At 43.4% G+C, this 22,084-nt stretch overlaps 1 protein-coding gene across 1 annotated transcript; it reads right to left on the bottom strand.

Moving 5' to 3' along the window:
• Positions 1-13,883: 13,883 nt before the first annotated feature.
• LOC147860993 (uncharacterized) lies at positions 13,884-20,280 on the bottom strand. The gene is made up of 13 exons (XM_087323571.1): positions 20,096-20,280; positions 18,704-18,857; positions 16,861-16,937; positions 16,718-16,776; positions 16,561-16,644; positions 16,377-16,469; positions 16,216-16,296; positions 15,987-16,118; positions 15,774-15,876; positions 15,348-15,442; positions 15,172-15,237; positions 14,988-15,072; positions 13,884-14,293 (listed from the first exon to the last, which is right to left on the bottom strand). The coding sequence occupies exons 1-13, from the start codon at positions 20,241-20,243 to the stop codon at positions 14,151-14,153; spliced, it is 1,320 nt and encodes a 439-aa protein (XP_087179697.1). The 5' UTR covers positions 20,244-20,280; the 3' UTR covers positions 13,884-14,150.
• Positions 20,281-22,084: the final 1,804 nt, after the last annotated feature.

Genomic DNA, 22,084 nt, shown 5'->3' with positions numbered 1-22,084 from the left:
ATACATCCGGATATTTGGCTCCATTGCATATGTGCACATCCCCGACGAAAAGCGACAAAATCTCGACCCGAAGTTGGAGAAATGTATCTTCATCGGATACTCACTAGAGCAAAAGGGGTACAAGTGCTACAACCCCTCGACTCGATAAGTTCGCGTAAGTCAAGATGTCATTTTTGACGAGACTTCCACATCCTAGTATGCACCAGAGACAACTTCGACTCCAATTCTGCTTGACCCGGAATCCGCGGAACAAGAGATAGAGGATGAAGATCGCTTTATGCGCATGTTCGAAGCAGGAGCCTCCGAGCGATCAAAGCACATCTTGACCGAGTCCGAAGCTAGACAAAGGGAAGGCCAAAATGCCGGAGTATGAAGACGATCATTTTCGACGGCATCGAATCGACTCACTCCCTCGATTGTGAGTTCGAAGGCCTTGACATCTGGACAAATGGAGTGAAGAAAGCCTTAGAATCCGCAAACGAGAAGCTCCGCCGATCCACCCATGAAAAGAACCCCATGAGCCAATTCAGCTACGATGAGTACATGGCGTACCATTACGCATTTATGATGAAGGTGGCAACAGTACGGGAGCCAGAAACCTTTTCCGAAGCTGTGAAGGACCCGTGATGGATCGAAGCAATGAACGAGGAGATGCATGCATTATGCAAGAACGAGACATGGGATCTTGTTCCCCACTCACCGCACAAGAAGGCAATTGGCTGCAAATGGATCTACAAGGTGAAGTATAATGCCGACGGCTCCATAAACCGTTACAAAGCTCGACTCATAGTGAAAGGATACGCACAAACACATGGAGTCGACTATGAAGACACCTTTGCCCCAAGTGGCAAAGATGACGACGGTGCGGACCGTGATCGCACTTGCAGCAGCAAAAGGGTGGCACCTCCACCAAATGGACGTCAAGAACGCCTTTCTTCAAGGCGAATTAAACGAGGTGTACATGGTACAACCACCTGGGTTCAAATCGCGCATTCATCCAAAAGCCATATGCCAACTCAAGAAGCCTCTCTACGGCCTCAAGCAAGCACCACACGCTTGGCATTCGAAGATTACACAATATCTTCATCAAATCGGCTTCCGAATGTCAAAATCCGACAACTCCCTCTATGTGCGAAACGACTCTGGAAGTCTGATTGTCATCATCCTCTACGTGGATGATCTGGTTATTGGAGGGGAGCATTTTAGTCGACATCAACAAGGTGAAGTCCATCCTCTCCAACAAATTCGAGATGATGGACATGAAGGAGCTTCATTACTTCCTAGGCATCGAGGTAATTCGGAATCCGACCGGCATTATGATCTCTCAATGGCACACATCCTCAACTTGTTATACAAGTTCGGGATGACTGAGTGCAAATCAGTCGCTATGCCTCTTGATCGAAACCTCAAACTAGATGTTGACTCCAGCACAGACGAGTGCGAGCCGACCCAATATTGTCAACTGATCGGGAGCCTCATCTATCTCACGATCACTTGACCCGACCGTAGCTATCCAGTCGAACTCCTTAGCCAATTCATGCAAACTCCGCGAGATATCCATTTCAATTGCGCTAAGCGAGTATTACGATACGTGAGCGACACAATGGATTACAGCGTTCTCTACGCATCAGCCCCACCAATACGACTCAAAGGGTACACAAACACAGATTGGGTAGGCTACAAAGTTGATCGATGATCGACCTCCGGATTTGTCTTCTCGCTCGGTAGCGGAGCAATATCTTGGAGTAGTAAGAAGCAGCCTACTGTCGCACTTTCGAGTACGGAAGTCGAATACAGGGGTGCAGCCGTACCTGCATGTGAAGTCGTATGGCTCAAGAGGATATTGAAGGATTTGGGCATCCCCATCAAGGATCCGACTCCCATTTACTACGACAACATGAGCAGTATATATTTGGCTTGGAACTCGGTGTTCCACGTGCGCACAAAGCACATCGAAGTGCACTATCACTTCATTCGAGAGTGCGTACAGGCCGGAGATGTCAACCTTCAACACATCAACACAAATCTTCAGACGACCGACATCTTCACCAAAGCCTTAGGAGCCAACAAGCTTCGACAATTCATGTCAGACCTCGGATTGACGATTCCTGACTTGCCAAGCTTGAGGGGGAGTACAAGCGAGAACCAGATACCGTCTAAACCGGGTACGAGCCGAAGTAGACACCAGAGATCATCCGAACCGGATACGCACCGAAGCGAACATCCACCGAAAGGAACCGACCCGAGTTGGGCTTGAGGGGGCATGTTGAGAATCAAGCTCAACATAGTGCAACGTGTGAACACACCTTTTGAGAATACGTGATTACTCAAAGGTCAAGAGTCACACCACTACTCTCCACACATTAACTATGTGTCATAGAATCATATTCTATGACACATAACTAATGAGTTACATATTCCCCATGACTATGGGTCTTCACATTCCCCAAGAGAGAGAGTGGTTGTTGTAAAGTTAATGAAGAGAGAGGGTGACTCTATATAAAGCACCCTCCTCATACTTCATACTAAGTCGGTTGTGACTCCTTGTAATGCTACATTTTCATTTATCATATTCTCCTTGTTAATATACATCTCCTTCTTCTTGAGTACTTCATTTTGTCTCTTATCCATCTTGTGTTTCTCTCCTCTCCTCTTTGGTCTGACACATACACATAACACACATCTCTTCCGCTACACAAGAATCACCATTGATTCTTTACAATTACAGAGTGGGGTTCCATTTAATGAGGTATTGGTTCACCCCCTGAAATTGATGTGGCAGGGAGTAGGACAACATTCTCTTCCTTTAATTTTGCGGCATTTCAGAAAGGTTTCAGTAGTGTGGGTTCCTAGTACGGCTTGAGTCGGAAGTCATTGACCTTTTGTCATAAAACTTCCCCGGCGAGTGTGCCGAGCTCGAAAGTACCATTTTCGACGCCGATTATCTAATACGACATTGTCCACTGAAATCATAGTCTTCCGGGAATTTCTCATGCGTGTTTGGAACCCTAGTACAACTTTTCCGATTTCAAAAAATTTCTCGTTACCCCCTCAATGTCGATCCACGAACGCCTTTCAATGGCATTACTCCTGTTCCAGGATCACCGTGCTCCGTATCCTGTCTTGGTTGAGTTCGAGAAGTTGTTGCAAGCATAGCTATTCCGACTGTTTTTCGGGAAGGCGTTCCAGAATCTATATCCCCAAGCTCAGAACCTAGAACTCGACGGGCATTACGGGATCGAGTCCAAACGCTAACCGGAATAGGGTGGACTGGATATTGGTTTTGAAGCTTGTTTGATATGCCCATAGGGCGTTGTGAACCTTAGTGTCCCAATCCGTGTGCTTTCCGTTGATGATCTTCTTTAAAATGTTCTGTAAAGTTTTGTTCATCGACTCCACGAGCCCATTCATCTGAGGGTAGTACAGGGTACTCTTTTTGTGGACTACGACATAGTGGTTGGTGAGCCCGTGAATCACTGTATTCAGGAAGTGTCCTCCTTGGTCGTTGATGAGTTTGATAGGACTGCCGAAACAACACCAGATGTTCTCATACAAAAATTTTGCGGTGGATGCCACCGTGTTGTCCCCTAAGGCTTTCGCTTCAACCCATTTGGTGCAATAATCCATTGCGACCAAAATGCACTTGTTGCCCGTGTGTGTTGCACTCGAGGTAAATGGGCCAACGAAATCGAGGTTCCATTTTTGGAATGGCTCTAATGGAAGCATGAGTTGATGCAGCATTTGAGCTCGCTCGATAGGTTGTCCCATTCACTGACATAGGTCTCATTCTTGGGCATCCTTCTATGTCCTTGGCCACCAGAGCCCACCTTGCCATATCTTCCGCGTGGTAGTGACACTTGCGTAATGACCCCCGGCTATACCCCAATGGGCTGGGCTTCTCTTAACACTGTTTCCTTGTCATCATTTCAACCACACCTTCGCCAAATGTCGTCGCTTCCCTTGTGATACAAAGTTCCTTCTAATAGACAAAAGTTGTGACACCTGACCGCTAATTGCTTTTTCTCATCCATCCGCACCCGTGGAGGTGGTAGGCCTATGCTCAAGAAATGGCTCATATCATCAAGCCATTTGCCGTTTGGTGACGACTTGTCTATCCTGGGCGTCGCTTGCCAAAATGTGTAGGATTCCACTGTTCGGAAAGTCATTGTCCCCTTCAACAACATTCTTGCCATTTTTTATACGACTTACATAATCCACCACCACATGCTGAGCTCCTGGTCGATGCTAGATTTTGAATTCGAATTCCTATAATAGTAACATCCATCGTGCCAGCTTCCCTGTAAGCAATTGCTTCGAAACTTCATAGAGGAGTGTCACATGATCCACGTGAAAGAAGAATTTCCGGCCTAGTAGCTAATGTCAAAATTGGTTGATGCTATATATCATACCGAGGGCTTCACGCTAGATCGTGGAGTAGTTCCACTCGACGACCGACAGTTTCCGACTAGAGTAGTACATTGGCCGATACCAATTCGGCTCGGTCAACTACATTAGTGCGTTGCCGATGGCTTTGTCTAATGCATTCATGAACATGTGGAACGGTCGCGTCTAGTCTGGTGTTTGTACTACCAGTGCCTGTGTGAGCATTACCTTCAATGCCATGTTTGCCTTGTCTTCCGTCTCTGTCCAATTGAACGGTGTTCGATGCACCACCGTATGCAAGGGTGTCGCAAAATCAGCTAGATAACGAAGCATTCTACTGTGCCAACGAATCTACCCTAGAAAATGACTTAGGACCTTTGCATTCTTCGGGGTCGGGGCCTCAATGATGGCCTTGATCTTCCCCGAATCAACCGCAATGCCTTCACGGCTTACTATGTGTCAGAGGAGAGCCCCACTGGTTACGTTGGACGCGCACTTGGCTGGATTAAGGCTAAGTCGTGTTGAGCAGCATCGTTCTAAACGAAACCAAAGGTATGTATTTGCCAAAGATTTCTGTGATGATGCGTTGAAATGTTCCAGGCGTTGTTTTAAACCCGAACATCATCACCACCACTACGAATATGCCGCAATCTATCACAAAAGTGGTCTTTTCCTTATCATGAAGATGCATGCAGATTTGATTACATTTCGTGCTCGGCTACGGTGTCGAGTACGCCATCTGTGAAAGGAAGGGGAATGAAGAGAATATCGCGGAATATTGCTTGGCCACAACCAAGTCTTGAATCACTTCTATGAGAATCAAACACAGAAAAGGGAAGTAGGGAGTGAACGCACGTACACACACAAACAACCATAGAGGATACACATGATGTTTACGTGGAAAACCCTAATAGGGAAAAACCACGGGAGCCCATAGACTCCAAACTATCACTATATAAGAAAGGTACAAACAGAGACTCAGAAGCAACGACCTTAAGCTCTGTATCTTTGCCAGCCGGCGGTTACAACAGAGTATCGCTCTGTATCTCTCTCTCTCTCTATACAACCGTTATACACATACAACAATATGACAACAACACCTTAAAGTGATTGGCCTAAGTCATATTTATACTTATATGAACTTAGGGATATTTACAAATATAGCCTCAAAAGGCTTGCTCAAAACATATTTTACAAATATGTCTTCTCTTCCGGTTCTCACCGGGTCCATCTGATCCGATTTCCGAATCTCTTCCGGTTTTCACTGGGTCCTCTTCATTCATAACCGGATCCCATCCAAAGGGACCGTCTTCCCAATAGGGAAAAGCATTTGTAATTGTTACCGCGTTGAGTTTTCGATAGTCGACGCAGACGTGGATTTTCCCATTCTTTTTGGGTACAACTACAATTGAACTCAGCCACGTTGCCTACTTGACTAGTCAGATGAACCCGATTTTCAAGAGCTTATCGATTTCTTCTTTTATGCATGCCGCGTAGTTCGGGTTCATGCGATACCGCCTTTGTTGGACGGGTTTTGCATCCATCGCTAGGTTAATTTGTTGTTGGTAGAACTTGGGGTCCAACCCCTTCATATCCTCATGCGACCATGTGAACACATCTTTATATTCGTGCAACTGGTTGATAATGACAACCTTTTCCTAAGGAGGTAGGTCCTTCGCTATTCAGAGAGGTCGCGGTGCATCGGTAGTCCCAACATTGATTTCTTCTAAGGCCAATGTTGTGACACGTCGAGAGATTTCCATTTCTCGATCGAATGCGTCATGCGCCCTACGGAGTTTCATCAGAGCCTCTGTATCGGGTTCGCAGTCCTCTTCTTTGGCTATTGTGGGTGTGGCGTATGCTCCAACCGTCTCGATGACATCAATCTAGAACAATGGCACGATTTGAGGGTTCTCCTCTAGATAAGTTTCTAGTTCCTCGTCGTCTAACCCTTGGAGCATGTGAACTTCTTCCACGTAAAGCGGAGTCATAGCTTTAGTGGGTGGGGTGCTCTCTTGGGTAGGCACCTGAACATTGGCTCAGCCTCATCAAAAACTGATATTGTTGTGTTGCCAATTCTGCTTCATGTTTGCGGTGCGCAACCATGGGCAGCCTAACAGGAGGGGGTAAGCACCAGGATCATCAAGGGCCAATATGACGACCAATATTTCAAATGTATGTCCGCCTATCATGATTTTTTGCTTTCAAAGTAACCCCAGTGGTCAAACGGATCGTGTATCCGCCATGTGGAGCCAGAATGGGCACACTTCCCACTTTGTAATGCCGAGGCGGGTGCAAGTGGCCTTGTTAATGAACTTCACTCCCGAACCTCCATCGACTATGCACCCCGAGATTTCTTCCCCTTGTAGGATAACCTTGATGGCCAGATTATGGTGATCCACCACGGTCAGCCCTGTAATAGATTCGGCAAAACGGGTAGGAATCATGACTCAACTATGTTACGCATACGGGTCTCCATGGCTTGCCGGAATCAAGGAACCAAATATAACAGTGTGTTCATCATCAGAGTGATCTGGCAGTCCAAGAGGGCCTGCCATACCAGATCCTCCCATGTCGCAGCGTCCTCCATATGGGATGATCATTCTTCGGCTACCGCATCTTGATGCATGCGATCAATGTTGGCCTCATTAGCTTTGTCTACCCAGGCTTTTTCAGCTTTTCGTATGTCATTTTGCACTTCCCACTAGGCTACCTTGGACTGGCTATAGATGGTCACCTGTTGTACTTCCGTCGTGATGGTATTCACCACTGGTCCCTTGCCCTTATCGCGTTGTGGGCACTAAGTCGCGTAGTGGTCTGGCTATTGGCAACTAAAGCAATGTATACTAGACTCACCTTTTTCTGTGGTTGGTTGAGCCACAGGCTCGGGTGGTGGCACAGGTTCGTCACGAGGTCGTTGTTGGTACTGATGTTGTCATGTATTTCGGGGCTTCCTACGGTAACCACGACAATTGGTACTCTAGGGGCGACATCGGTCTTCCTCTGAACTGTCGTTGCGGGGCTGCTAGTTATGTGGGTGTCTGTCTCCTCCGTATGACCATGTTTCCGCCTGCCCTCCTCGATTTTTTGTTGAACGCCGATTCTCGTAGCGTCGCCCTACACGATCGTTATACCGATCGTGTGGGTGAGTGTTCTATGTTCTTGGCCTTGATAAACTTCTGTTGAATTTGCGTATTCGGGTGAGTGAGCCCGTGAGCTCATCGTTGCCATCCGGTGACCGATTCGTATTAGTTTACGTCCCGAAGCCCGTCACCATTCGACATACGGAAATCATTCCATATCGGATACGCATCTGGAAACCAATCCGAAGAGGCTAACTGAACCTTGACCCGGACCACCTTCCTCACATACCAGTTCTTTGGTTCGTGACCCTAGTGGTTCCGCCCCATTTCTACACATCCACGCGGATATCCACGACATATTTGGTGAACCCGATGTGAAAGGGGGTAGCATAGGAGTCCAAAGATGAGAGGAAGTAAACTAGTAGAGGTGATGGTGGTGGTTGTTGACCGGATAGTAAATGCGCGGGAGGGCATAGGTGGCCTTGACCTGGCCATAGAGATGATAGTCTCATTCAAAAGGAAGGATGTGACAAGTTATCTAGAGGCCTACTAGGCCAAAATGATAATGAAGGATATCCCAGAGGATAGACAGTCATCTAGATTCCCACGGGTCGTGAAACCCCTCATCCACGTGGAGGTGCTCGAGATCCAAGCCAATTGTCGAAATTGGTCGGAGTTCGAGGGACGGCTCCTCGGGATGTATGGCTTCGATGACTCTCTCCGGTTGTCGAAGTGGGAGTTCATGGAATGGGTCGAGAGCCCGGGGAAAGGGAGGAACACTTCGGCGCTCCAAGAATTTGAAAAATGGTTTGTGTGCCTTTTGACATTGGACCGGGCCATGCTTGATACGAGCAAGGTCCTGTTGTTTATCAAGTCGGTGGACATGCTCGATTGGGAGAAGGTGGATCTTCTATTGGAGATAGATGAATGGAATGAAAAAGGATTTTTGGTCGTTTCGACAAACGGCGTGAATGGAATGACACAAAATCATTAGTGGCGGGCCTGGCTACCAGGAAGAAACACGAAGGTGGCTCGAGTCGGGCATGGTTCCGACCAAAGTGGTCAAGGGTCCATCCGGGGGCACTGCTCTAGAGCAGCTGACGAGGATGGTACGCGATCTCCAGATCGCGCAACCTAGGAGAGATGGCAGGTGACAGTTGCGCGATCGGAGGCCTCCGAACAACCAAAGATGCATATGGTGTGATGCCGTCAACCACATCTAGAGAGAGTGCACCGATTTCGCTGAAGCAATCAAGAACAATGTTGTGTACCTCTGGAACGGACGGGTACATGTGTGCGATACGTGAAGGCCCCTCGAGGTGAACACCAAACGAGGCAACATGAAGAGGGTATGGAGGAAGCAACGACCAGGAACGCCGAGGCCATCCGTTACTCGGTGTCAGCAGGGATCCACGTAGGTGGAGAGAAGGGCACTGCATCCGAAAGCAATACCGGATTCTAGCCACTCATACTAGAAGGCCTCTCGGGGATGAGGCTACATAAGGAAGAGGCAGACCACACACAGAGGCGGGTCCAAGAGGGCACCAGATGGAACGATCTGGTAGAAGAGAAGACCGGCTTCGTAGAAGCTACGTGCCAGAACTATGAGGTTCTGCTTGAAGATAAGCGGACCGGGAAGGAACGACGGAGGCCCAACCAGCTCATAGGAGAAGATGAAATTACCGAGCTTCTGGTCGAGCTCGGAGATAGAGAGAGCGACAGACCTACAGAAGGTCTTGGAGGAACGAATCCTCGATAGCAAGGTGAAGCTCTCATTGAGGGAGGTGTTAGGGATCAGAAAGAAGGAATTCCACAATCCCATTGCGGACCTGGTAAAGAGGACCTAGCTCTCGACAGAGCCAGAGCCGGAGAAGAGGTGGCGACGGAAGAGGAGTTTTCGGAGAGCCAATACATGAACCCACACTGGGCCAGAGCGAGGATGGAAACCCCGGTCCGGATCAGGGATCTTAAGGAGCTAGTGGTGGCACTAATCGACCATGGATTGGAAATCAACCTGATGTCGATGGACTTCTACAAGAAGGGCCGGTGGCCAATCAACACCAAGCACGGGTGGAAGATACGATGTCGTGAAGATGCGTGTGCATGCTTCATATGAGCGGGACCACCGGGGCCATGGACCAGGGAGGACGTTCATGAATTTGTCGAAAAGACGACGATGTGGATGTTACAATCGAGGAAACCAATGTCACATTTGAAAAAAACAAAGATTTTTAGACTCAAGAAGAAGATAGATTTCAAGATGAATATTAAGAAGAAGATTATATTGAAAGTGATGATAATGATATCACCTATTGAGCCCCCTTTTACACAAGCCTTACGATGGTTTTTCTAGGTCTATCCATGCTTCTAACATGCACAAAACCATGGGCTTGGACCCATGGTTTTTGGGCACATGATTTTTCTTATGGCATGCGCAAAACCATGGGCTTGAAACATGGTTTTGTGCACACAGTTTTGTACGGTTGTTTTCCTATGCCTTTTGAATATAACATTTAAAGTACTTGGTAGTTTCCCTAATGGTAAGATAAGTGTCTTCTATCTTGGAGGTGCAAGATTCAAATCTTGCTTGCACCCCTCTATATGCACTTGAATGCCAGTAGGCCCTAAGATAATTTTCATATTTATAATTGTTTGTGTAATGTGCGTGGAACTACACTATTTCACAATTTCTCCCATTGGACATGCAACATCATGACAACACATGGCGACCCGAACCATAAATGAGCTACACGGGGCGTGCCCGAATGTTTGAGTAAAGGTTAGGGATGTCCAGATTGACCAACACTTCTTCGTGCAAGAGACATCCTCTCATACGGTGATTCTCGACGACTCGTATGGAGACCAAAGTGCTAGACAACGGTTCAGCATACGCTCGGGTGAAGAGCTAGGACAATCAACATTCTGTCCAATTTTTGACGGTTCGGCCCAACCACGAGCGGAATCGCTACACTCTCGATAACGATAGTTGAGAGGAATTATGGAAGAGGACTATCAAGGCGTGGGGCTGCAATAATCTAGACAACCGCAAGAAACCCCACACATGTACACTAGGTAGGAGTTTTTGTCCCTCTATTAATGGAGGTTGTACTATAGCCGGCATCGGTGGCCGGGAGAAGAAGCGAGTTGAAAGGCGTCTGAAGGCATTCGATCCTAACGAGTCGATTAGCAGTGCCATGGAGGTGGTCTCATTTGATGACACCCTTGGGGAGGTCAAGAGGGTAGTCAAGGAGGATCTTAGCAAAGACCGGGTTGTTATGGTAAATTTCGTCGAGATGAATGAAGTCATTGCGGACTTCGGGAAGATGGTCGCGTCGGATCGGACCACTCGACTAGACACCAAGTACAAGACTATGGATCGGAAGGTGAGGCCAGTTGCGGCTCCCTTACAGGAGGACAGCTGGGAACAGATGAAAGGGGTCACGACGGATCCAAGTTTACGAGATCTGGCAGGCATAGGGTACCGTTTCACTGACGAGATGTTGCGGGAGCTAAAGATCGGTGGGGTGGCTTCCTACTAACGGCGGAGGAGGACCGGTTTCGGAGGATGCTCGAATGGCACAGGAAAGCCTTTGCATTCTCACCCGGGGAGATTAGGTGCGTCGACCTGACAATCGTTGAGCCAATGGTGATTTTCACTATACCACATGTACCATGGAATCTCAAGCCGATTCCGGTGGCGAGATCTCACATCCCGAAGTTGATGGAGCTGCTCAAGTAGAAGGTGGAGATGGGGATCCTCGAGCTGTCGAGTGCTCCTTATTCGAATCGGTGGTTTACGGTAACGAATAAGAACGGCACATTGCGCTTTATACAGGACCTTGCGCTTTATACAGGACCTACAAACCGTCAACAAAGTGACAATCCGGAATGCAGGAGTAGGATCGACCTTCGATGATTTCGCGGAGGCCTTCACCGAAAGGTCGATCTTCTCGGTCAGAGACTTGTATTCTAGGTACGACTAGTTCCAACTAGCCATGGAGAGCAGGGATATCACGATGATGGGAACCCCGCTCGTCCTAGTTCGAATGTGTACCCTACCGCAAGGGGGAACCAATTTGGTGGCACACATGGTGAATGCGATGAACAAGGTATTGAGGGACTGCATCCCGGACATCACCATGCCGTCTTCGTCCAAGTAGCCGACCAAGATACACTTCTCGGCCTTTGCGTCTAGCTTCCTTTGTTTCTCCTTCGGTACATGCACATAGGCAATGTTGTCAAACACCCTCAAGTGTCCTAGATTCGGTTTCTTCCCAAAATACAGCTCATGTGGTGACACTCCTCCATTTGCAAATGCCCGATTCTGCAGGTAGACGGTTGCCCAGACCGCTTCTCCTCAAGCGCCTCAAGCATTGCCAGCGCCTCCTCCTCTACTCCTCCTCTATTGTCTGATTCTTCCGCTCGGCCACACCATTTTGCTCTGGTGTATATTTGCAAGAGAATTCTCACCGAATTCCTTCCTTTTGTAGATACCTTGAGAACTAGTCTGACCTCAGGCACTTGATCTTTCTACCGGTTTCGTGTTCGGCAAGGCTCTTCACCTTCAAGAAGTAGGCGAAGACTTCGCTTTTCTTCGCAATCAAGCACACCCAAGTGTGCCGAGTGTAGTCATCGATGAAGGTTACAAAGTAACGGCTTCCTTTGATGCTCACGTTCAGTGCCGGTCCCCACACATCTGAATGGATAAGATCGAGCCGGTTTTGGCTCCGATTCTTCTCATTGGGGAATAGAAGCCTATGCTGCTTCCCGAACTGGTAAACTTCACAAATCTGGCCCTTTTGGACACTAAACTTCGGCAGTCCGGAAACCACATGTTTCGACTGCATCTCCTAAAGCTTCCGAAAGTTGATATGGCTGAACCACTTGTGACACAAGTCAATATCCGATTCGACTTTTTTCCCTTTTGCAAACATCGCGGTTTCGACCTCATTTGTTTCGAGGATAACCATCCTCACTTCTCAGCGCTCTTGTGCAAATCCGATTCGTTCCAGCTCTTGTCTAAATTGGTTGTCTCCAATTCATCCTCATTCTTCAAGCCCTTCACAACATCAGACCACGTCTGGGTCTTGGTCTTCTCCGTCTGATTGGCTCTGTCCTTGACTCTGCCGCCGACACCGCTTGTTTCGACTTGTTCAGATATGCCGACTTCTTCAATCGACTCAACTTCTTTCTTCTTCTTGTCTCCCCCTATCTCGGTTGTTTCCTTCTCTCTGGCCTCTCCGGCTCTTTGTTTGGTACCTTTACCTGCTTTTTAGGTTCTCCCCGTACCAGTACTAGTTCTCCCCCTCAAGTGCGGTATGTCGAGATGCTAAAGACCAAGCATCTCCGAGAAATGTTGCAACTTGTCGATTTCGAGGGCCTTCGTGAAGATGTCGACGGCTAGTCGATCCGTCTGAACATACCAGAGCTCATCAAATGATTGAATACCAAGCATTGAAATAGAAGTTTTAAATACATCATAATTCCTTGGGAATCCTTCTAAACAAACTCTTATAAATTCATCATCATCAATGACATAATCAACTATCTTCAACTCGTCCACAATTTTTCTTATTTTTCGAACATAATCTAAGATAGTCATACCTAACTCCATTTTTATATGTTGCAATTGCGTTTTGAGTTGCATTTTCCTTGCTAATATTATTTGTGTAACCATATCCCACATATCTTTCACTACGGTGCATCTTTTAATATGTGGAATCATAGATGCAGTTAATGCATTAGAAATAATTAACATAGCATCATAATTTTTCTTTAATCAAACCTTTGGTTCAAGAAACTCAATTAGTTTAGCACTTGTACCCACAGCTTTTTCCACATTAACATTGCCTTGCATTAACTTGGTCACCTTTGTCAACAACATCCCAAAGATCTTGTAAGTGTAAATAATTTTTTATTTCCAAGAGGGATAATTATCTTTATCCAATTTTTCTAGTTTCGCTACTTGTAGTGACATCTTCCTAATTCTCAATTCATATAATAATCACTATAAATATTCACATGCACATTTATCACCTTCAATATAGGTTTATTCTTTGAATCAAAATTTCAAATCAACATCGAAAATGGTTTTGGCATTTAATATAACATATAGTATATTGCCAAAAATTAACCTAAATAGTTTACCATGTAATTTGATGATAAGATGTTTATGACTCGTAATCACCTTAGACTTTGTTTTGTTATATTCCACGAAAGAAAAATCATCAATCCTACATTACATTTGAGTAATGTTTTGAAATTCCATCTTTTCTTTTCTTCAAAAAGGGTTACTTTACATTGAAGGACGTTAAGATGCTTTCCACGTCCGAACTTATTCCATTTCAACAAGGATATGTGAATCTCTTCCCTTGCTTTACATGCATTGCGCATTAACAACATTTAAGTTTCTAACTTAGAAAAAATATCAAATACATAAAATAAACATCATTCACATTAGACGGCCATAAATCATCTTCTCTTATTCAATCAAATAAATGTAACATCTTTTAACCACTAAAGCAAACTTCCTATGCCATGAGAATGTGCTTGTCCTCTACACATGACAGTGTGGTGTAGTTCCAAAAGCCCTAAAAACTCTACAAGTGGGCCCTCATAAAATTTTGCAGCTTCGTTGTAACTCCATTTAATTTGTGCAATAAGCAATGCACATAGAAAACTTGTTCATACTGGAGTATGCTCGGGCTCCTTTCTGAGTGATGGAGCTTGGAGTACCGGATCAACAGGAAAGAGTTGGCATTGCGAATATTGTTGCAACAATTGGTCCACTAATACCAACGCTACCATAGCTTCAACCATTGGAACAGCTGAAGAAGAAATAACAGATTACTAAAGATATGTGTGCAAATTACTGTGAAGATGATTTGGACAGTGGAGCCTAAGCAGTAAAGCACAGAATTTGAAATCAAATTTAAAAAAATATGGTAAGAACATATGAGCATATTTGTTGTAAAGAGTGCATGGTGCATCTAAAGTCTAGAACATGAAATGCAGAATCTGACTGGAAAAATCACTTAGGACCATCTTCGCTGTATAGAAAGCTTGGGGTATCCAGACCCGAAAACATGACATGTAGATCTAAATGCAAATATATCACAAAGACATACAAACATGAAATTAACAACCAAATAGGAGAATTTAACTAAGGATATGAGAACCTTTGATGCAAGAATTTGAGGGGCATCTTAAAATTTAAAATGTGAAATGTCAAACAGAATTAGAAAAAATCAGTAAAGAATGTCCGAGAATCTTTGGTGTAAACAATGCAAACAGCATCTTAAACCCTACAGCATGAAGTGTGGAATTTGTTTGAAAAAACATCAACGATATTTAAGCATTTTTTTATTGGGCCATCTTAAACCCCAAAACATGAAAGATAGAGAACCAATTGCAACATAATCACCTACTCATGTATGAGCATATTTGGTGTAAAGAAAGCTTGGGTCTCTTAAAACCCTGTAAACAAAAAATCAAATGCAAAAAGAAGAATTAAAATATAACCTCGAGGGACAACACAAGGATCGTGCCTGCCTCGAGCTCGTAAATCTGTCTCATGTTTATCTCTAGTGACGGTCTTCTGGGACACCTGGCAAAATGAAGAAAAACCATGCCTCTGGATATCTAACACAATAATTTTTATAGTAATAGGATTTTATTTGTCCCATGATATATAAAACAAACTTACGGTAATGGTAGATGTAGGCTTGAAGGCGAGCCTCATCACTATAGTCTCTCCATTTGAAATGCCACCCTAAAAAAATAAAATTATTAAGGAAACAGGTGCATAAGATCAGGATTTTTTTCTTGTAAAATCAGCAAACACACCAAAAAAATGATAAGACTAAATCGCAGGAGTTTCACCTGGATACCACCAGAGCGATTGGTACGGGTCCGTACATTCCCAGCAGCATCGATGAAAAATTCGTCATTATGCTCACTTCCTTTCAGCATTGACCCTGCCAAACATCCAAGCAATAGTAACTTCACTTGAGAATAGTTGAAGAAGAATGGAAAGATCCAGGAAACTAGATCCACATTAGAAAACACATAAACCTTTTATAATACTCAAATTTGAGACAAAAAGGAGCATCAACAGTGAACATATAATAAAGAAGTCAGAACATATTGCACAAGCTTGAGAAAAAGGATTAGAAGAACTCAGAAAAATGGTTCTTTTGGAACAAAATTTCCTTCCAACTGTAATTCAATTAATTTATTTAAACTACAGATTGTATGGCCATGTTATACACGATTGCTTGCAATGTATAGTACTCGTGAGAAAATTACCAGCAAATCCACTGCCCACTTCAAATCCCTTGGTTGCAGGCAATGACATCAAGGCCTTTGCCAACTCAGCTTCTAGTTTGTCAAATACAGGAGACCCCAAACCCTACATAGTAAAAATAATATTTCCAAGTGTGTTCATACTGATTAGGACTTGAAACAAGGCCAACATAAAAAACAAGGAGAAACAACTCGACAATCAGTTGAAAGATGTACCCGAGGGACATTCCGAGCAATACAAGTCACGACACCACCTACAGAGTCCCCTTTTATACGAACTTTGTCAATGGCCTCGATCATTTTCTCAGCTACGACAGGATCTGGACACCTAACAATGTTGGCCTCAATCTATAGTCCAAAGTCCAGCAATCCCCCCAAAGTGAATTCTCAATTCAAGATGATCTATATCCCTGTAATAATTCTAGCATGTCAATGAAAGTTATACCTCCTCCATGGACACTTTATCAAGATCTATTCTTCCATCAGGAAGCTCTACATCATGGACTCTTGACACAAAGGCAAGAACCTGAAGAACAACAAAAGATTATTTAAAACAACTCAAGAAATGAAATTGTATCAGCATAAATATGTTAAGATAGAACTTACCTCTGTTCCAGCTTTCTTTTGTAATATTTTCTTCGCAACAGCTCCAGCTGCCACCCTTCCTATCGTTTCTCTTGCAGAAGATCTACCACCACCCTATTGATCCAATAACAGATGTATTAGAAGCACATTAACAATCAGCTATACGGTGAAGCTTTGAGCACTTTAACTGGATGCCATACAGTACCTGAACAGCTCGAACTCCGTATTTGAAGTCATAGGTGGCATCCGCATGTGATGGTCTGTATGCAAGGGACATCTCTTTGTAATCCTGAAACACATAAAAATATTTAAAGATCACATCTCTAACATTTGCTTTTTTAGAGGTTTGTAGAAAAACTCACCCCTCCCCTCTGATCTGTGTTTGGTACAAGGACAGCAATAGGAGTTCCTAAGGTCACACCTGTGCAATGTGTTCAAAACTTCTTAACATGCTTGATAACAGGCTGTTAAGCACAGACCCTCCTTATAATGCTTGGAAACTAACCTTCAGAAACTCCAGAGAGAATGGAGCAAGTATCTGACTCTTTTCGAGGTGTTGTAATGCGGCTCTGACCTGGCCTCCTGCAACAGGTCACACCATTTTCATGAGCTAAAACTGATGCTTAAGTAAAAGGTGGTCTTAGATTCCAAACATTCCCTATGATATAGATCCTAGATATTTTTTTGTCTAAACCTAGGGTATGAACCTGTTGAACATATTCTGCACATTATATACACCCGGCCATAGACTTTCACCATACAAGAACCCTATGTTCTTGACAAGGCCATTTATTTCCCGGCATATGATGCCCATAAAGAACTGTGCCCATGGTTGTTCATTACATGGTCATTTCCCACTACTACGCATATAAGTGCTTCAGCAATCAGAACCACAAACTATGATCATAAGAAAATTACTAATCAGCACAATCTATCCATAAACAGGCCAGGAGGGTACTATATATCCTATCGAAAGTGATAATCAATCCATAATTAAGACCAGAGTCTGGCCACACGATTTCCAAAATGGTCATGTGCTTGAAAGAGATTTCAAAAATCATCATTCACTTAAGAGGAGATTTTCCAAGACTTCTAGGGAGATAATTGGAAACATAGTTTTGTCAGAGATCACATCTGACTGATGAGAACAGTTTCCTAGTAGGACGGAGCTAATGGACACACCTTTTATCCAGCATCCAGAATAACAACTTGGCCAGCTTTATAACTCTTTGCATCAACTTGGATGGAGACTGCAAAATGTCTGTGCACACATAATGTGTCCTCTGCATGATGCGCCATTCCAGCAAGACATTAGTATAATACCCTCTTCATCTAGAAGAACTAATTGGGTTTTGGACATTGGAGTTGGATGTGGTAGTGTCACCGTCTACATTTTAGAAGCCTTCATTCATAAAGCTGATGACCATATCTACTAAGTCTGGAAAGTCACGGATAGAGATATTTACATTAGCCGCACAAAAAGATGATGTGCAAACTTCGTTGTCCACGTAATCACAGATACAGCTATATTATCTCTGCAAACTCCATGCACAGGGAGTAAGAAATGGCTTCATAGGGAGAATATTTTATATCTGAAAGATCAACTTGCCCTGTTTATTCGAATATAGGCAACCATTACCCATTACTCATTTGGATATAGGCAACCAGAAATTTTGGATGAGGAAGGAGATAATCATCATTCTACAAATGCTGATTAAGGACGATATTCACAAAAGCTTTCTCTCTATTTCATACAGATAAGATATCATAAGAGATCGTGGGTAACTGTTTTGGATTTCACACACCAGTGACTACTTTGACCTCATTATAGATGCTAGTATAATCTCTCCTCAGCCATCTTAAAAATGTAACCTATGTAGCCGTAGGTAGATATATATTCCAGGTAGAAGTCTGAAATATGTGATTGTGGTTTCCTTTCCTAGGCCAGTATTTCCAAGAAAGCACTATGGCCACTTTAAACCCTATGAACACAATATACATTCACGCTTTGAAATGGGCCTATTCCTAACCGTAACCCACATGAAATTCTTCACAACACAGAATGTTAAACACGCATTGCCTTTGGTATTTACATTGTATCAGTATTCAATCCTATTACTAGAAGAGAGGACGACAACCTACTGTCTAAGATACAACATGCACTCGCATACATCATCAACACCTATTCATTCACAGAAAATTTCTAGATGTAATCTGATGTCGAATGAAATGGTGTAATAAACCATGAATGGTCATTAGTATAAGTAAACCTTCCCAAAAAGCCTTGCCTTTCTTTAGATCTTTTCTGTATTTTTCTTTTTGTTGTGTGGAGTCAGAGGGATACAAACCTCCTATCGAGTTCAAATTGCATATCCGCTTCAGTAAGGGGTAGCCTTGGTGGAACCCCATCAATAACACATCCAACACCACCACCATGAGACTCACCGAACGTTGTTACCCGAAATAAGTTCCCAAATGTGTTGCCAACACCAGCATAAACCTCTGCAGAACAAAATATCACAGAACCAAACTTGAATCTCAGTGTGACAAATCATTGCAGAGTTTTAAATATTTATGCATTGACTTCATAGATCAGACTAAGTTGCTTAACTATACAGTATGATAAGACTGAGAAGTTTATCCTAAATAAGGCCTCTAATCAGCATGAATGGAGATATGCATACGGAACCACAGAAGGGGAACTGTAAATGCTACTGTGTTGATCCTACATGGAAGCGAAGTCTTGAAGATTACGGTTTCCATGTCATTGAGTTGATAAGAATTGCTGTAGTTATCTTTTGTACTTGTCTAAATAAATTTAGTAGGTATACTTTACATAGTTTACTCGTTTCATTTTGTTCATTGTCGTTGTAGATGAGATAGCAAATTCATTTTTAACCTCTTCTGTTCTCATTGGTCATTTTTTGGCCTCTTCAAGACATGAAAATGCATGTTTCATCTTTCATCCCTCTCTGGGAATCCATGTTCCACACTCTCAACGAGTGCCCTAGCAGAACCACACAAAATCAAGGACTGGACGAAAGAAACCAAGGCCCTTCAATGCCTAATGTAAAACGATACATTCTAAGCTCTCAATTAAGTGATGCTATGGAAAATCAAATCTTGAATTAAGATCACAAAATGAAAATCTTGAATTTGTAGTTAGATCAACAAAAAAAAACCTAAATATGGCAACATTAAAAGAGAAAAACCCATCAACAACCAATATGATTATATTCAAGCACAAATCAGCCAACAAAAGCTCTACGTTCAAATCACCAATCAACCAACAAAACCTATATATTCAAGGCACATAGTACCAATCAACCAACAATTTCGACATAATCTGTAGCTCTAACCCCTCTAAATTCAGAAATAAGGCTATACATATTTTTTGAATTTAAATCAGTTCTAACCAGCTAAATTCAACTATAGAGACACTAATAGATTTCGTTTGCAGAATAGGAGGCAGTTCTAACTCTCTAAATTCAATCAACTATAAGACCATAATTTGAAAACATAACTTCCATAGAATTAGAGTGTGGATTTTTTGTCGTGAACTGAAGATCATAACGTGAACGAAATGGAGTTCTAGCCTTTTTAAGTCAAATTACAAAGGCCAAAAATGACACATGATTTTCGGAATCAAAGGCAGTTCTAGCCCTCCAAATTCAGCTATAAGACCAAAATGTGAGAAGAAATTCTCCATTAAAGGCAAATAAAAAAACTTGAACCCAAACCTAATCGGTTGCTTCTGCTTCTGTTGTGAGATAAATGAGGGAGATGGTGAACTGCAAGGAGCCTTCTGAGATCCGACTCTCCGGATCGAAGGCCAGACCCATCCAAAAGGCCAGATTTCTCAGAGACTCTAGCCAAGCTCATATTCATGATGAAGGGCTGAGCGCGATGAAGAAAGTGCAGTGAAGAGAGGAGGTAGGAGAGAAAAGCTGAATCAATTTCAGTGGGGAGGGAGAACGGAGAAATGGGTCGTGGTGAGCGGCAGATGTTTTTAACACGTGCACATCATTCATTCATTCATTATTTCATCGCAGATCTTTCTTTCTACAAACACGAGGAAACAATGACAGAGAAACAAAAGCCAAAGGCATATACATACATATGTATTGTGTCTGAACGATCAATAAATTCTTTTCAAAAGACAAGGAGGATGGGATGGGATGGGATGGATCTTTTGTGTGTGTGTGTGTGTGTGTGTGTGTGTGTGTGTGTGTGTGTGTGTGCGCACGCGCTTCGGTTGCTGACTCCTCAAAAATGTCTCACCCATTTTCCAGACCGACGGTTGGCTATACAATCAAACTTACAAACATTCATACATACATATCACACAGACATTTAGACAAACCGAGGGTTGTTGCACGGTCACCTATACAGACAAACATTCATACATATCATAATCAAACAGACAAAGGGTCGTTGCACGATTGCAAAAGTGCGCGCACATTTCTCCCCTCTCATAGGCAACAACACACCATCACTAGTCGTATGGTTTTGTAATCATCATGCCCCTGCTATACTACCCATAGGGTGTAAGGGCAACCAACAATGCTTCTCTTCTTGGTAGAGGTTCGAAGGATCGCATGCAAGTTCCCATGCAAGTTCCCAACCCCAAGTTCCATTGCTAAACAACTACCCTTTCTTTGAATCAACTCAGATATCGACATGCCCGCCTCTCTTCACTTCCACTGATGGTCAAGATTTAATAACGCTTACGTTAACCCTAAATCATGATTGGAAGTTAGCGATGAGCTTGCCGCAATCTCCCGAGGAATCAAGCATCATATGTCAAAGGTGAAACTAGCCACGTAAAAGAAACACAATGAGGGTATCCCAATGAGACGAACAAGAGACTAAACCGAGGAGTTTAGGCTTTTTAACGCTTCTTCTTTTCTTTTATGTAGTTAATAATTATTTCATGTCATTTAAGTTATAGCGTTTTATTCCTACACAACAGAGGTCTTAAGGGAGTCATAAATTCTCAAAGAGTTAAGATAAATTGACAAACTTTTTATTCCCTCACCTATTTCTTGATTTTAACACTTGGACGAGAAGTCATTCCTTGCCCGAAATAAAAACAGTTTGAAGGTCATTATAAACAAGTAGTCATTTCTTACCCGAAATTTTAAAAAATCAGATGAGAAGTCATTTCCCACTTGAAATAAATTATAAAAAATTGTACAAGAAAAGGATTTATAAACAAGAACTTGTTTCATGCCTATATTCAGAAACTTTTTATGAGAAGACATTTCTCTTTGAAAATAAAAAAAAATTATACAATAAGTCTTTTCTTTTTCTTTTTCTTTTTTTTTACCAAAATGCTATGAAATGCACATAAAGAGAATCCAAACTAGCTTGCCTTGCTTCTTACTTCTTGCTCAAATTATAGTTGATACATAGGTACCCATTTGGGTTGGGTTGGCTACATGCATACTAAAAGGGTGGCACAAAGGAACAGATGTACACCACAACATGAAGGCATGTACTTGCACCAAAGGGACACCATATTTCCCCCTTAAGAGAAACAAGGAGTTTTATGACACAGGGAAAGGAGGCATGCCAACATATGGGTGGAGGTGACTCGCCCGTTGGAATCGCGTTGGAGCAAGTAAGTAATGGATTTGATGGCGCGAACTATAGTGAACGGGTCGATCCATCGGTGCATGAGGGATTCGTTATGGTCGTGTTGCCGAACCAGGAAGTAAATAAGGACT

This window comes from Azolla caroliniana, unplaced genomic scaffold, assembly GCF_043228905.1.
Source record: "Azolla caroliniana isolate FFs.n. ecotype wild unplaced genomic scaffold, voAzoCaro1.0.p SCAF_8, whole genome shotgun sequence".
Classification (NCBI taxonomy): domain Eukaryota; kingdom Viridiplantae; phylum Streptophyta; class Polypodiopsida; order Salviniales; family Salviniaceae; genus Azolla; species Azolla caroliniana.
This window is presented reverse-complemented; position numbering and strand designations above follow the sequence as displayed.